General features: G+C 45.0%; 1 protein-coding gene and 1 long non-coding RNA gene across 8 annotated transcripts in view; one reads left to right on the top strand and one right to left on the bottom strand.

The window, feature by feature from the left end:
- CERS6 (ceramide synthase 6) overlaps window positions 1-6,447 on the bottom strand; it is a 314,828-nt gene extending 308,381 nt beyond the window's left edge. The window contains exon 1 of one of the 2 annotated variants that reach the window (XM_015066922.3): window positions 6,076-6,447. In XM_015066922.3, coding sequence (XP_014922408.1) covers window positions 6,076-6,245 — 170 coding nt within the window. In that variant the 5' untranslated portion in view covers window positions 6,246-6,447. The remainder of the gene's footprint in view (window positions 1-6,075) is intronic. The other variant, XM_015066923.3, reaches the window with a different exon arrangement.
- Window positions 4,253-12,194, top strand: part of LOC128314056 (uncharacterized) — an 84,569-nt gene continuing 76,627 nt past the window's right edge. For 4 of the 6 annotated variants that reach the window (XR_008295415.1, XR_008295417.1, XR_008295414.1 and 1 more), the window contains exons 1-4: window positions 4,253-4,948; window positions 5,126-5,622; window positions 9,391-9,451; window positions 10,286-10,412. This is a non-coding gene — a long non-coding RNA (uncharacterized LOC128314056). Of the gene's footprint in view, window positions 4,949-5,125; window positions 5,623-9,390; window positions 9,452-10,285; window positions 10,666-12,194 lie in introns of those variants that run through there. The other 2 variants (XR_008295413.1, XR_008295418.1) reach the window with 2 other exon arrangements.

Here is a 12,194-nt window from a genome sequence, read left to right as displayed (position 1 = left end):
GTTGAGCATCCAACTTCAGCTCACGTCATGATCTCTCAGTGTGTGGGCTCACACCCGGCATCGGGCTCTGTGCTGACAGCTCAGAGCCTGGAGCCTGCTTCAGATTCTGCGTCTCCCTCTCTCTCTAACCCTTCCGCCACTCACTCTCTGTCTGTTTGTCTCCCTCTCTCAAAAATAAATAAACATTAAAAAAATTTTTTTAAAGAAAAAAATAACCCCCTAGAAACGTTAAATGATACAACAAGTTACCGGCAAACAAAATCTGGAACCCCAATATCCTGACTCAAAAGTATCTACGAAATTAACTGATCAAATGAAGGCGGGAGGGGGGAAAAACAGTAAAATTTTTAGAGTCATAACTCTGTAAGAAAATCTAGCCTGGCCTGGTGATAGGAAAAGGAATTTAAGCACATGTAATAAACACTTAACAATCTTCTATGTACAAAATGGTCCTAGATTCTCATGCTCACCAACAAAGTGTGAACAGTGCCTGAGGGCAGTACAGTGATCTCCAAATAAGCCATGGAACAGGTTTGCTGATGGAAGAAATTCACTTTAAACCTTATTTCCTTTCCACTGACACCTGCCTTTCCCCATCACAGAAGCAAAACCACTTACAAATGAGGATCCAGCAGAAAAAAATATAACCCTGTCCATGAAGACACTTTCCGCAGTAAAGTCGTAAGTGAACTCAAAGTGCTAGTGTCATTAATCCTTGATGGCATTAAATCATTTGTAATAATTTGCAGTTTTCTTACCTGCTTTCCTCACCATTCTAAGGCACTGTCCATTAAAAGTAACGTGATGTTTTTTATCCATAAAGCAATCTACTACAGATAGCTAAAGGATTGCACCCTACAAATGCAAACCTTTTATTCTGCAAGATGAGAAAGCTGTACTACAGGTCTGCGAATACAGTCCCTTTGATTTCAGGTTGTTTGCCAACAAAGCAGCCATTGTAATCCAATTTTCCTTTCCCAGTCACTAATTGTAGGAGGCAACCTATTACTTCTGACACCGACTCTTGCCTCTAACACCAGTCCAGCAAAGCAGGGATCCATAGTTTTAATCTGAAATCACACCATACTGAACAAGGAAAACAGGTACATTTAGAGAGTTAAATGTCCAAGGTTGACTGCACGAAAGGAACTTTTCGTATGCAAATTGTTACCAAATATTCTGTCTTGGTCCATTCAGGCAGCTATATCAAAATACTATAGTCTGGGTGGCTTATAAACAACAGAAATTTATTTTTCAGTTTTGGAGACTGGGAGGTCCAAGATCAAGGCACTAGCAGATTTGGGATGTGGTGAGAATAACCCAGGTTCACAGAGAGCCATCTTTTTATTGTGTCCTCAGATGGCTGAAGAGGCAAGGAGCTCTCTGGGCCTTTTTTATAAGGGCACTAACCCTATTCACAAAGGCTCCACCCTCATGGCCTAATCACCTCCCAAAGTCCCCACCTCCTAATACCATCCCCTTGGCGTTTAGGATTGCAACATATGAATTTTGAGGGACAGAAACATCCAGTCCACCGCAAACTCTTTCAAAATATATCAGAAGACATCCAGTCTCTTCATTACAAGGGGCTTTACAGGAACAACCTTCAGAAATCAAATTCACCTGACACACCGCTTTTTCCTGGCGGACATTCACTGACACCTCCTCTCTCGCCTCTAACCATCAGGTCAGGAATACTTTCTCATTCATTTTCCTTCCCCCCTCCCCCTTCACCTCCCCTTCTCTTCCCTTCCAGGACCTTACCCAGGGCTCCTAGCAAGGAAAAGACACTAAGGAAATCGGTAAGAAAAAGCCCATTGGCCAGACCTTCCCTCTGACACTAATGAGACACTATTGTTTCTTGAAGGTTTGAGGGCAGCAGGTCTTTGAAGTGAATGAGCCAGGCGAGACCGGTGTCAGCCTCCTGGAAAATGATAGTTCTCTCATAGCTTGGCACTTTGAGAGCCAACCTGACAGGGATGAGTTTCTCATTTGTTATCTGGTCATCACAAGAGGTGTCAGGTCTACTCTAGGGTCCACCTAAATTGGGTCTGAGGAAAGAGACCAAGTGATTTCTCTAAGAATCTTCTTTGTTGATTATTCTGAAATATGGCAGTTTTTTTGAAGCACAAATGATAACAGTCCAAATAATTCTTTTCATTCAAATCATAATTGAAAAAATACAAGAAAGAAACCATTGGCTAAAATACTTGTATGAAGAAAATCTCTTTATTCTTAGACAGCTAATTTCTACCTGCAAAAAATGACTTTTAGCCTGCGCAGAGTTTCATGAGATAGTAATTTATAGCAATATATTTTAACAAGTGAATCTGGAAGAAGTATTTATTATAATTCCAGAGAAAGGCTCACTAAGCCTAAACAAGCATTAAATCAAGAAAATTCATAAAATATATGATAATGTTACATTATATTTTTCAATGTTTATTTATTTTTGAGAGAGACAGAATGCGAGTGGATTGGGGCAGGGAAAGAGGGAGGCACAGAATCTGAAACAGGCTCCAGGCTCCGAGCAGTCAGCACAGAGCCTGACGCGGGGCTCGAACTCACGAGCTGTGAGATCATGACCTGAGCCGAAGTCCGACGCTCAACCGACTGAACCACCCGGGCGCCCCGATAATGTTACATTATTAAATAATATTTTGGTCATGGTGTGCACTGAGTAATGTGTAGAACTGTTGAATCACTATATTGTACACCTGAAACTAATATAATACTGTTAACTACATTGCAATTAAATTCTTTTAATTTGAAATAATAAATATTACTTTGTTCCTTGTCATCAAGCCAACAACATAATATAACGGTATACCCTACAATTTTCATTCTAGGAGAAACCATGAAGTTTTGTTTTTTGTTTTTGTTTTTGTTTTTTTTAACAACAGATCTTTTACTTTGTCAATCAAGTAATATCTATAATGGCCCTTCTGGTCCTACCGAGGGTTAAGTGCGGTACAAAGGCAATGCTAAAAACCACCCAGCTTTGGACTATTCACAGATTCAGTCGAAAGTCACTGAATTTAGCCTGCTCCATTTTTAACCAACCATGCTGAGTGTCCATATTGTTGCCCATATGGTACCATAACACGGTATCATTCTGGCCACCAATGCCTCCACTGTCAACACCCCAACAGTGGTGTGCAAACAAAAAAATAAGCCTGTTTAATGGAGCAAAGCTCAATCCACTCTATTCCTTAGTGTTTCTCTTTATGGAGAGAAAAACATAAGTCTGAGGAGAATGTATTCAAATTCACAATTTGGGCCTCAACAAGTGCATTACAGACCCCATTTAATGGAAATAAAGATCTTGGATAATCAGGTATTTCATAGATATGTTCTCAGCTTTGAAATAAGTAACAACAGAAGCATAAAAAGAATAGAATCCTGAAAAATAAAAATGAAAAGTAAATTTTTAAAAATATTTGCTTATTTATTTAAGTAATCTCTACACCCAACGTGAGGCTCAAACTCACGACCCCAAGATCAAGAGTTGCATGCTCCTCTGGCTGAATCACCCAAGTGCCCCAAAAATGAAAAATAAATTTTAAGAAAAGGAAGAGAATCCAGAGGGAATTATTTGTATTACAAAGGCATTTCATTTTGTAAAGGGACTCACAACAGGCTTCTTTAAATCATGCTATACATTACAGAATACAGCAAAAGAAAGATTTAAGTACACCATGTTAGAAGAGGACGGAAAGTGAGTCATATCACGAATAACAGTATCAGCTGATTCAAATTCAGGCCCTTGGTGGATGCTGAGACGAAGGCCACAAGCAGGATACCAGAATGGGCTCCTTAGGTGTGAGGAGAGGAGAAACATGCACAACTTGTGATTCTGGACGAAATTATACACTTGGATTTTCAGGGAACTGAGAGTCTGAATGGTTAAGACAGGGCCGACGCCACTATAGAAACAAAGTAGACATCCTTCCAAGAGTCAGTATAGCATCCTGTGGTATATGGGCCATACTGGAGTATTCTTCTGAACATCAATCACAAACTCTCAGTTTGCCATGAAATTCACTTCTACGTGAACCAACGGCCTGAAAGTAACTGAAAAACTCTCTGCGTTACAATATGACATTTGCTGTGACTGATAGTTGAAAGCAGATGACCCTTTTGTACAAAGTCTAAGTCCAGTCAAGAGATTACACAAAGGAAGAAAAAACTGTCCAGGAAGAAGAACAACAAACTTCCAGTTTTCAACTTAAATTACATTTGTTTTTAGGTTTTGGTTTTTTTTTTTAAGGCAGAGAAAGTTTAAGTACAAAACCAAATTTACTTTTTTCCAATCTAAAGAACTTGGAATCAGCTTTCTGCACAAAGGTCGTTAGCTGACATGCTTTTGTTATCCAAAACGTTAAGACTACGCCTCTTTCAAATGCATTACCTGACTACAAGTGAGCCCGTCCAGAATTGATCAGATGTTCTTACGCAATGGTGTGTGGAGCCCCTACTAAGTATCAATCAGTACAGAAGCTCCTGCAGGTCCCGAGAGGCTGTTTTTGAAGAGATTGCGAAGTTAGACAGCAGTTCCTATTTTCTGTAAGTAAACATCTGCTGTAGAAGCAACTCCAAACCTACAAACACACCCACTTTTTCACAGTAAGCCTCAGCGCTGGACAGGAACAGTGAGGTATCTGCGCTGGATTGCAGTCATTTTAAAATACCTCTTTAAATCTGTTCCTTCCTGCATTTCAATCTCTGCATGTGAACCGGCGGCTTGGTTCACAAGCAACAGTTATCGCCCACTGAAAAACACACCTTCCTTAAACAAAAGATACTTTTTGTTCCCACGAAGCTTTTTCTGCTGCCATACCCAGCAACAAATGACACAAAAGACAAACTCCGCCATCCTCAAGAGTGGTGTCAGGCGAACAGAAACAGCAAACAAAATAACAGCAAAAGCTTCAGAAACAAAACCAAGGTGAGTTGGGGGTAGGAGAAGAGTGGTGGAGTGGACGTGGGAAATGGGGTATAAACTCCATCATCTGAGGAATTCAGCCTCACCGATGAATGGGGGGCAGAGAGAGGAGGAAGCGGAGGCGAGGTTCTCAGTAGAGGAAAACAAGTGTGTGCCGCTGTCCTGCTTTTGTTTCAATAGCACCCGGAGAGTGCACAGCACGCAAAATCGAGTTTTGTGACTAAGACTGATTGAATGAGAGTAACACAAGTTTGTTCGGGACACAGTGGGGCCACTCAACCAAATCCGGAAATTATACAAACGATAAATAACAACTCCTTAAAATGTTTTAAGTGCGTTTGGCACAAAAGTTTATGGTTATTCACAGGAAGCATCTTATCAATTTAATATCACCACGTTGCAGGCTGTGCACCCGTCTCGTCATAATCTCTTTTAAGAAAACCGCTAATGACCCGGAGTGCTGGAAGCCTGAAAACTGTTGTCATCTATCTCCCAGGACTGTGGGCCTGATAGTGTCACGAGCAGAAACCAACTAGCGGCCAGAAGCCCAGGAGTCCCCGGCGAATTGTTTCGAAGCACAGTCCCCACAATCCGCGTGCTTGGGCGAAAGGACTGGAGGTGTGTGCGCGGTCCCTCCGCCCTCCGGGCCGCGCGTCCGCAGCGCCCCAGGCTGTCAGGTGGGTGGCGACGAGCCTCAGCCGGGAGCCCGGCCCGGCAGCGCGGCCGCCCGCGGGGCGCACAGGGGCCAACCCCTCCGAGTGCGCCGCGTCCCGAGGCCGCCGGGCGCTCACCTTTGTTCGCCGGCGCTGGCGGCCGGGAGAAAACGGGCCCAGGAGGAGTGCGGGGGGCGACCCCAACGCTCCGCGGCCCCTCCCCGGCGCCCCGGAGGAAATCCGTAGGCTAGCCAGATCCTCCCTGGCGCCCCGAACGGCAGCCGGGCTGAAGGGTCAACAACCCCTTCCCCGAACACAAAGGTTGGAGGCGCGAGCGCGAGCGCTGGGGGCGCGGGTGCGTGCGCCACAGAGCACGCGAGGGTGCGTGTGCGCGCGAATGTGCGCGCGCGGGTGCGTGTGCGTGTGTGTGTGAGAGTGTGTGAAGGGGGAGGGGAGGAGCGCTCCAGCCCCTCTTACCTCTCGAAGATGAACCGCACCATGAAGATGCAGAAGGCCACGGGGAAGGCAAGATAGAGGTCCTCAGCCTGCGGGAAGGTGGCCTCCTCCGTGTTCTTCAGGTCCGCCCAGGTGACATTGTGTGGGAGCCAAAACCTCTCGTTCCAGAACCAGGCTAAGATCCCTGCCATCTTGCTTTGTCCACTCGTGTCGTGGGCTCCCACGGCCCGCCGAGCTTTCCGCCGCCCAGGGCGCCGGGGGATGCGCGCGCGGCTGGCCCGAGCCTGTGCCGCCGCCGCCGCCGCCTCCGCGACCGCTGCTCTCGAAGGCTCGCGGCGAGCCCCGGTTCTCTCCTCCCTCTGGCCGCGCTGGGGAAAGGAGCCGCCTCGCCCGTCACATGGCAGCCTGGACCGCTAGTCCTGATTGGCTCGCCCACGCGTCAAGCAGGGAGGCACACGCGGCCAGCTCGCCCACGCCCGGAGGGTAGGGCGCAGCCGCTGCGCCCTAGGCGCGGGATCCCGGCGCCGGAGAGTGCTGGCCGGTCCTGCGCTCACCGTGCTCCTGCTCCGCCGCGCCCCTGCTCCGCGCTTAGCACAGAGACCTGAAGGGGCCCCCACCCCGCTGAATCCGCCCTAGCCTCCCGGCTTGCTCGCACATGCTCAGAACGCCGGGTCCTGCCCCCACTGGAGTTTCAGGGGGTCTCAGTCCGCTTCCCGCGCGCCCACAGGCGATGGTAGGGGCCAGGTAGGGGCCAGGGCCGATCTTCGGAACCACCCCTGCGTTGAGAGAGAACAGCAAAAGAAGAAGTACGGAGCTCAAGGGGCAAAGGAGGAAGAAGCAGCGGAGGAGTCGTGCACTCCCGCGCTTGGACAGCCAGGGTGAAAATCAGGAACTGGGGCGGGATGGTTTGGCAAGAGCCGCCTGCCTCTACCGGATCCCTGCCTTTTCCCCATCCCTGACCTTCAGGCCTCTCACTACTTCTCATTACCACACCGGTTCGCCCAGGGAACGGGCCCTCTGTTTTAATTTATGAGGTGGTAGGGAAATCAGGCACTTACGTACTGTTTGCTAGTGAGGATGAGGGTGATCATTCTGTGAAACTGCCACTCCAAATGAATCTCTCAGAAAATGCCACCAGACCACATTTTGGCGTCGCAGATCAGTAGAGGGAACCTCCACACTGCTATTTGACAGGCTTATTATTTCTGCTTTTTGAATCTGAAACCTTTAGGTGTTCGGTCTATAAGGCCTAACCCAGGCACCTTCACTTCCGCAAGACGTTTCCTCGTTGATACGGTGAACCGTGTGTGGGTCGGTTCAGTGGTCCGTGCAGACCTGGCTGTAGGGGTATTTTGTTCATTTTTCTCACAATCATTCCTTTTCTGCCTGGTTCTGCCAGTAAGTTGTGGCGGACACTGCCAAGAGGCATATGAACAGACCCTTAACACACACTTCTTTATTCTCCCTGTCCCACCAGCCACCACCCTCTTTGTACTTCTTCCCTTTAAAGCAAAACTCTAAAGAACTGCCTAGATTTATTTCTTCCGATTTCTCTCCCCTCCATTCTCTTTTGAACTTCCATTCGGGCATTTGCCCCCCTCTACTGTAGTGGACTGCTCAAGGTCACCAATGATCTCCATGCTGCTAAACCCAAAGGTCTGTTCTCAACACCTCTGTCAGCAACATTTTGGCCAAGGCCCTGCCTCTCGAAACACCTTCTTGTCTTGGCTTCCAGAAACCACATTCTTCTGGTTTTCATTCTACTTTATGGCCACATTTGCTGTGTCTGCTTTTTGGTACTCCTCACCTTCCTAATCCCTTAGAGTGGAATGGTCTAGGAGTCAGTTTTTTGTCCCTTTCACTTTCCTAGCTACATTCATTCACGCGGTGATCTAACCCAGTACCATGGCCTTTAATGTCATACCGATGGCTCCCAATTTATATCTCTAACCATGAACTTTTCCTTGAACTTCAGTCTCCTAAATCCACTGTCAATTCAACAACTCCACTTGGATGTCTGAGAGCCATTTCCTGTCCAAACTAATCTTCCCTCTAATTTTTTTTTTTCCTTCTGTCATCTTGGCTCAGGCCAAAAACCTGGAATCATCTTAATGATTGATTTCTAATATCGGATGTTCTTGCTCATCCATAATAGATTCTGTCAATTCCGTCTTTAAACTAGAATCACACTGTCTCCCACCACCTCTTCTGCTGCCATCTTTGTCCAAACAATCAACACTGCCCACCTGACTTGCCCCAGTAAGCTCCTTACGCTCAGCTTCAGCTCTTGTCCCTTTATACTCTACTCTCAGCCAGAGTGACCCTGTTGAAATGGAAGTCAGCTCTCTTCTCTGATTAAAGCCCTGTTGCTTCTCCATCCCTCTCCAAATGAAAGCCAAAGTCATTTCAATGTCCTGAGATATTTAGCTCCACATTGACTCTCTGCATCTATTCTCTTCTCTCTCATCTCCTTCTCCCTTACTCTGCTTTGGTCACCCTGGTCTCCCTGGCCTTCTTGGAAAACACCCAGCATGCTTAATGCCTGTGCACTTGGTTTTCTCTGTCTCTGCAACTCACTCCCTCACTCCCAGGTATCCATACCTGCTCTTGCTGTAATATCACTCACTCTGGTGAAGTTTTCCCTGACACCCTACTTGACGTACAATACTCACTCCCCACCCCGGCTCTTCCTATCTAACTTTCCTGCTTTATTTTCCTCCAAAGTATTTAAAAGTATCTAACATAATATATATTTTGCTTATTTCTTTATTAGTCACACACACACATTAAAATGTAAGCCTCAAAAAGTTAAAGGTTTGTACCTATACTATTTTATCCCTACCCCTGAAAATAGTGCCTAGCACATAGTAGGTATTCAATAAACTATTGTATTAATGAATCAACATTACTCAGTCTCACAAAAATCCTTTCTAGGAAAAGAAAAAAGTCTGAATAAATAATTGAATTAAACATGTATATACTCATGTGAAGAATAGTGTGAACATAAAGATGGGACTGATCAAGTCTGGAGTAGTGTAGGAGGGGTGTGCTTGAAGTGGGTTTTCGTCGAGTAGTAGATATCACCATCCCCACATGAGACCGTACAGCCAGCTCCTCAGCTCCTCCTGATGTTCCCCCAGGAGGATGCCTTGGCATCAATTGCATTCCTGTAGGCCCCAGAGAGGAGATGTGCTCAGGTCTCTTGTCACCTTTGTGGCCGAAGATCAGGTCATGGTGGAGCCTGGTCTGTGAGCCAGGGCGACTCCCTCCGAAGCTGCCTCTGGTCCTTCGTGTCACTCTCATATATGACCTGATAGTATCTGTCCTTCCACCTAGGACTCCTCTGCTGTCCAGCAGGTTCTGCTGTGTCCCCAAACATGTACAACAGGAAGTGCTGGTAAGTTAACCCTGGAGGCCCAGCTTTGACCAAGGACAATAGAATCTAGTGAATCAACTTTTATTCCTTTCCCTCCCCTGCCCATGGCACACACACAGTAGCTTCACGCAGCCTCTCTGAAAATATCCTGTGATACAAACCAATCAGCCTATTTCAAATCTGTGGCCAGCTCAGTAACTCATTCCCTTATGTTTCCTTTCTGTCTTTCTCTCACTCTCCTTTTCCCTCATTCCTGATTCACTGAAATTACACTTCCCTGGACCTGCTCTTTTTTCTAGAGAAGACAAATTAAATTAGTATTGCTCTCCTATTCATTGCCTTTGCGAAGGTGGTGGGATTTCAGAAACATTTTGAAAGAGAAGTTTCGTTAGGCAACGGAAAGAGAATTTACAAATTATTTGTGAATCTTGCGCAAATCACTTAATATCTGAAAGCACGTTAATGCCTTCAGGATGTAAAATGTTAATGTAGAAGTTGCCCACCAATAGTGTTTGTCTTGCCTCTGTTATCCTGCTGTCACGAGGCTCACATGAGATAACATGTGGGAAGGGGCTTATAAACTCTTTACCTCTATGCATATGTACAACACAGAAAACCTCTACCCTTTTATCTGTCCAGCATATCACCTTTAGGTACTAGCACCTTCCTACCACCCTCCATTCAAATGATTACCCCAGAAATACAGTAAAGTAAAATACCATTTTGTGTCTGACCATATTTTATTAGTCCAGGGATGGACCCTTAGCCGAAGATAGTAATTGAAGTCCTTCTTCAGGTATTGGGACATGGATCAAGGCAGGTTTTTGTTTTGTTTTGTTCTGTTTTGTTTTTCAGTAACTTGGACTCTAGGGTTTCAAACTCGGAAAGTGTTAGCCCCATCCTTCATCCTGTGGGTAGAAAAACCAGAAGCTAATCAGCACCAAGAGAAAGGAATAAAGCAGACCTGTAGAATGAACTAAAGGTAAGAGATACATTTCCACATGGTACCTGAGGGCCAACTATTTTCTCCATCTTTAGGTTCCATGAAACAGTCTCCTTTCTCTATGATGAATTCCCCTTTTTGACTGTCTTGCTGTTATTTTAATACAAAGGAGTCCCACTGTACTAAACATTCCTCTAGAGTACACGTCTTTAACACTATGCGGACCTCAGTTCAGCCCCCAGGGGAAGGTTAGGCACAGACATAACCCAGCACACCTCCCAAAGAGATCACCATAGACTTCTAATGCAGAAAAGACTAATGCATAGACTTCTAAGTGCAGAAAAGACTTCTAATAGTTGCCGCAGGAAACCGAAATACAACTTATTTATCAGACATGTTTGCAGCTCAATGAGAAGCAAATAGTCGGTCTGTAAATAGAAAAGATAAGGATAGAGAAAAGGTGAAAAAAGTTTTTGTTGGGGGCAGGTGGGGGGACACTGCCTACACTGCATTTTAGGAAAGTGTGCTTTGGACCCCGAATATAAAACATTATATGAGAATATACCCCCTTTTTTCCAGGCAACTGGGAAATATCAACAAAGCTAAGTATTACTTCTCATTCTCAGGCACACACCCAAGTCTTAACCCTTCTACACACATTAGACTCCACCTCATCATTGCAGAACAGCCAGTTTAGTTGAATTTCCACTGTAAGTTGCATAACACAAAACTATAGGAATTGTTCTACAAAAAGAACACAAAATCTACTTGGGGAGCCTGAGGTACTGACATGCAAAGCCAGATAGCATACACACCAGCACCCCTCATGAAGGCACTGGGTGATATTTGATAAATGCCCGTGTACTGCAGATAACAAGGACTTCCTGCTCAAAGGAGGAAGGGAATACTCTGTGCTGAACAGGTCAAGGAAAGCTTTGAGGGAGAAGCAGAAATGGGATCAGACTTCAAAGACTGAGGAGGTTTTGAAAAGGCATGACCAAAGGAAAAAAGTGAGGAGGATTTGCTGACAAACAAAATATAGCTGAGAAGCTAGATTATAAATGGCCTTTGGTATGAGGCAAAGGAATACTCCTACTTATTTTAGTGAGCACAGTATTTGTCCATGATCATATCATGTAAGTAATTCTATAGTACGATGCCTGGTACAAAATAGATGTTCAATTATTGTAGGTTTTAAAACTACACGGATAAATTCATATATTCCTTAAAATGCAGGACAGTGCTAAAGCATTCTATTCAAACACATTCAATTCATTGATTTTAAAGAAGCCTGGTTTTCATTGAGAATAATATGGAAAGATTGCCAAAGTTTATTTCTGCAGCCATTTCTCATGAATATATAACTTTCTTGCTGTGGTTGGCAAAACTATCCTAAATGTACAGTCATTTTATACTGCCAGGTAGTACTTTCTTGGATTTTCATTTATATCATATTTAGGGAGGAGGTTAGGCAAGAAGTAGGAGGATTTGTCCTCATGGTGTGCAAGTCTCTCAAAACAATGCAGAAAACTCAGCATCTCCTGGCATCTTAAGAAAGGGTAAGAGTATTTACCTCACAGCATTGGAGTTAGGCTAAGTTAGGGTGTGCAACATGGACAGGAACTGACTATACATTACTTTCTGGAAATTTTCCAGTAAGACTGCTCCCTCTCATGTTCACAGTCTTTTTTACAAGCATGTCAAGTATTGGAGGTCTGAAGATCTTTCTCCTCCCTCCCCTACCTTGACAGTTCCTGTCTCTGGAAAATCTTTTCTGATACTGACAACCATTAATTACTCTTGTATTCCTAGCTAAGCCAA

Source organism: Acinonyx jubatus, chromosome C1 (genome assembly GCF_027475565.1).
Source record: "Acinonyx jubatus isolate Ajub_Pintada_27869175 chromosome C1, VMU_Ajub_asm_v1.0, whole genome shotgun sequence".
NCBI lineage: Eukaryota > Metazoa > Chordata > Mammalia > Carnivora > Felidae > Acinonyx > Acinonyx jubatus.
The sequence above is the reverse complement of the archived record's forward strand: the minus strand, read 5'-3'. Positions and strand labels throughout refer to the sequence as shown.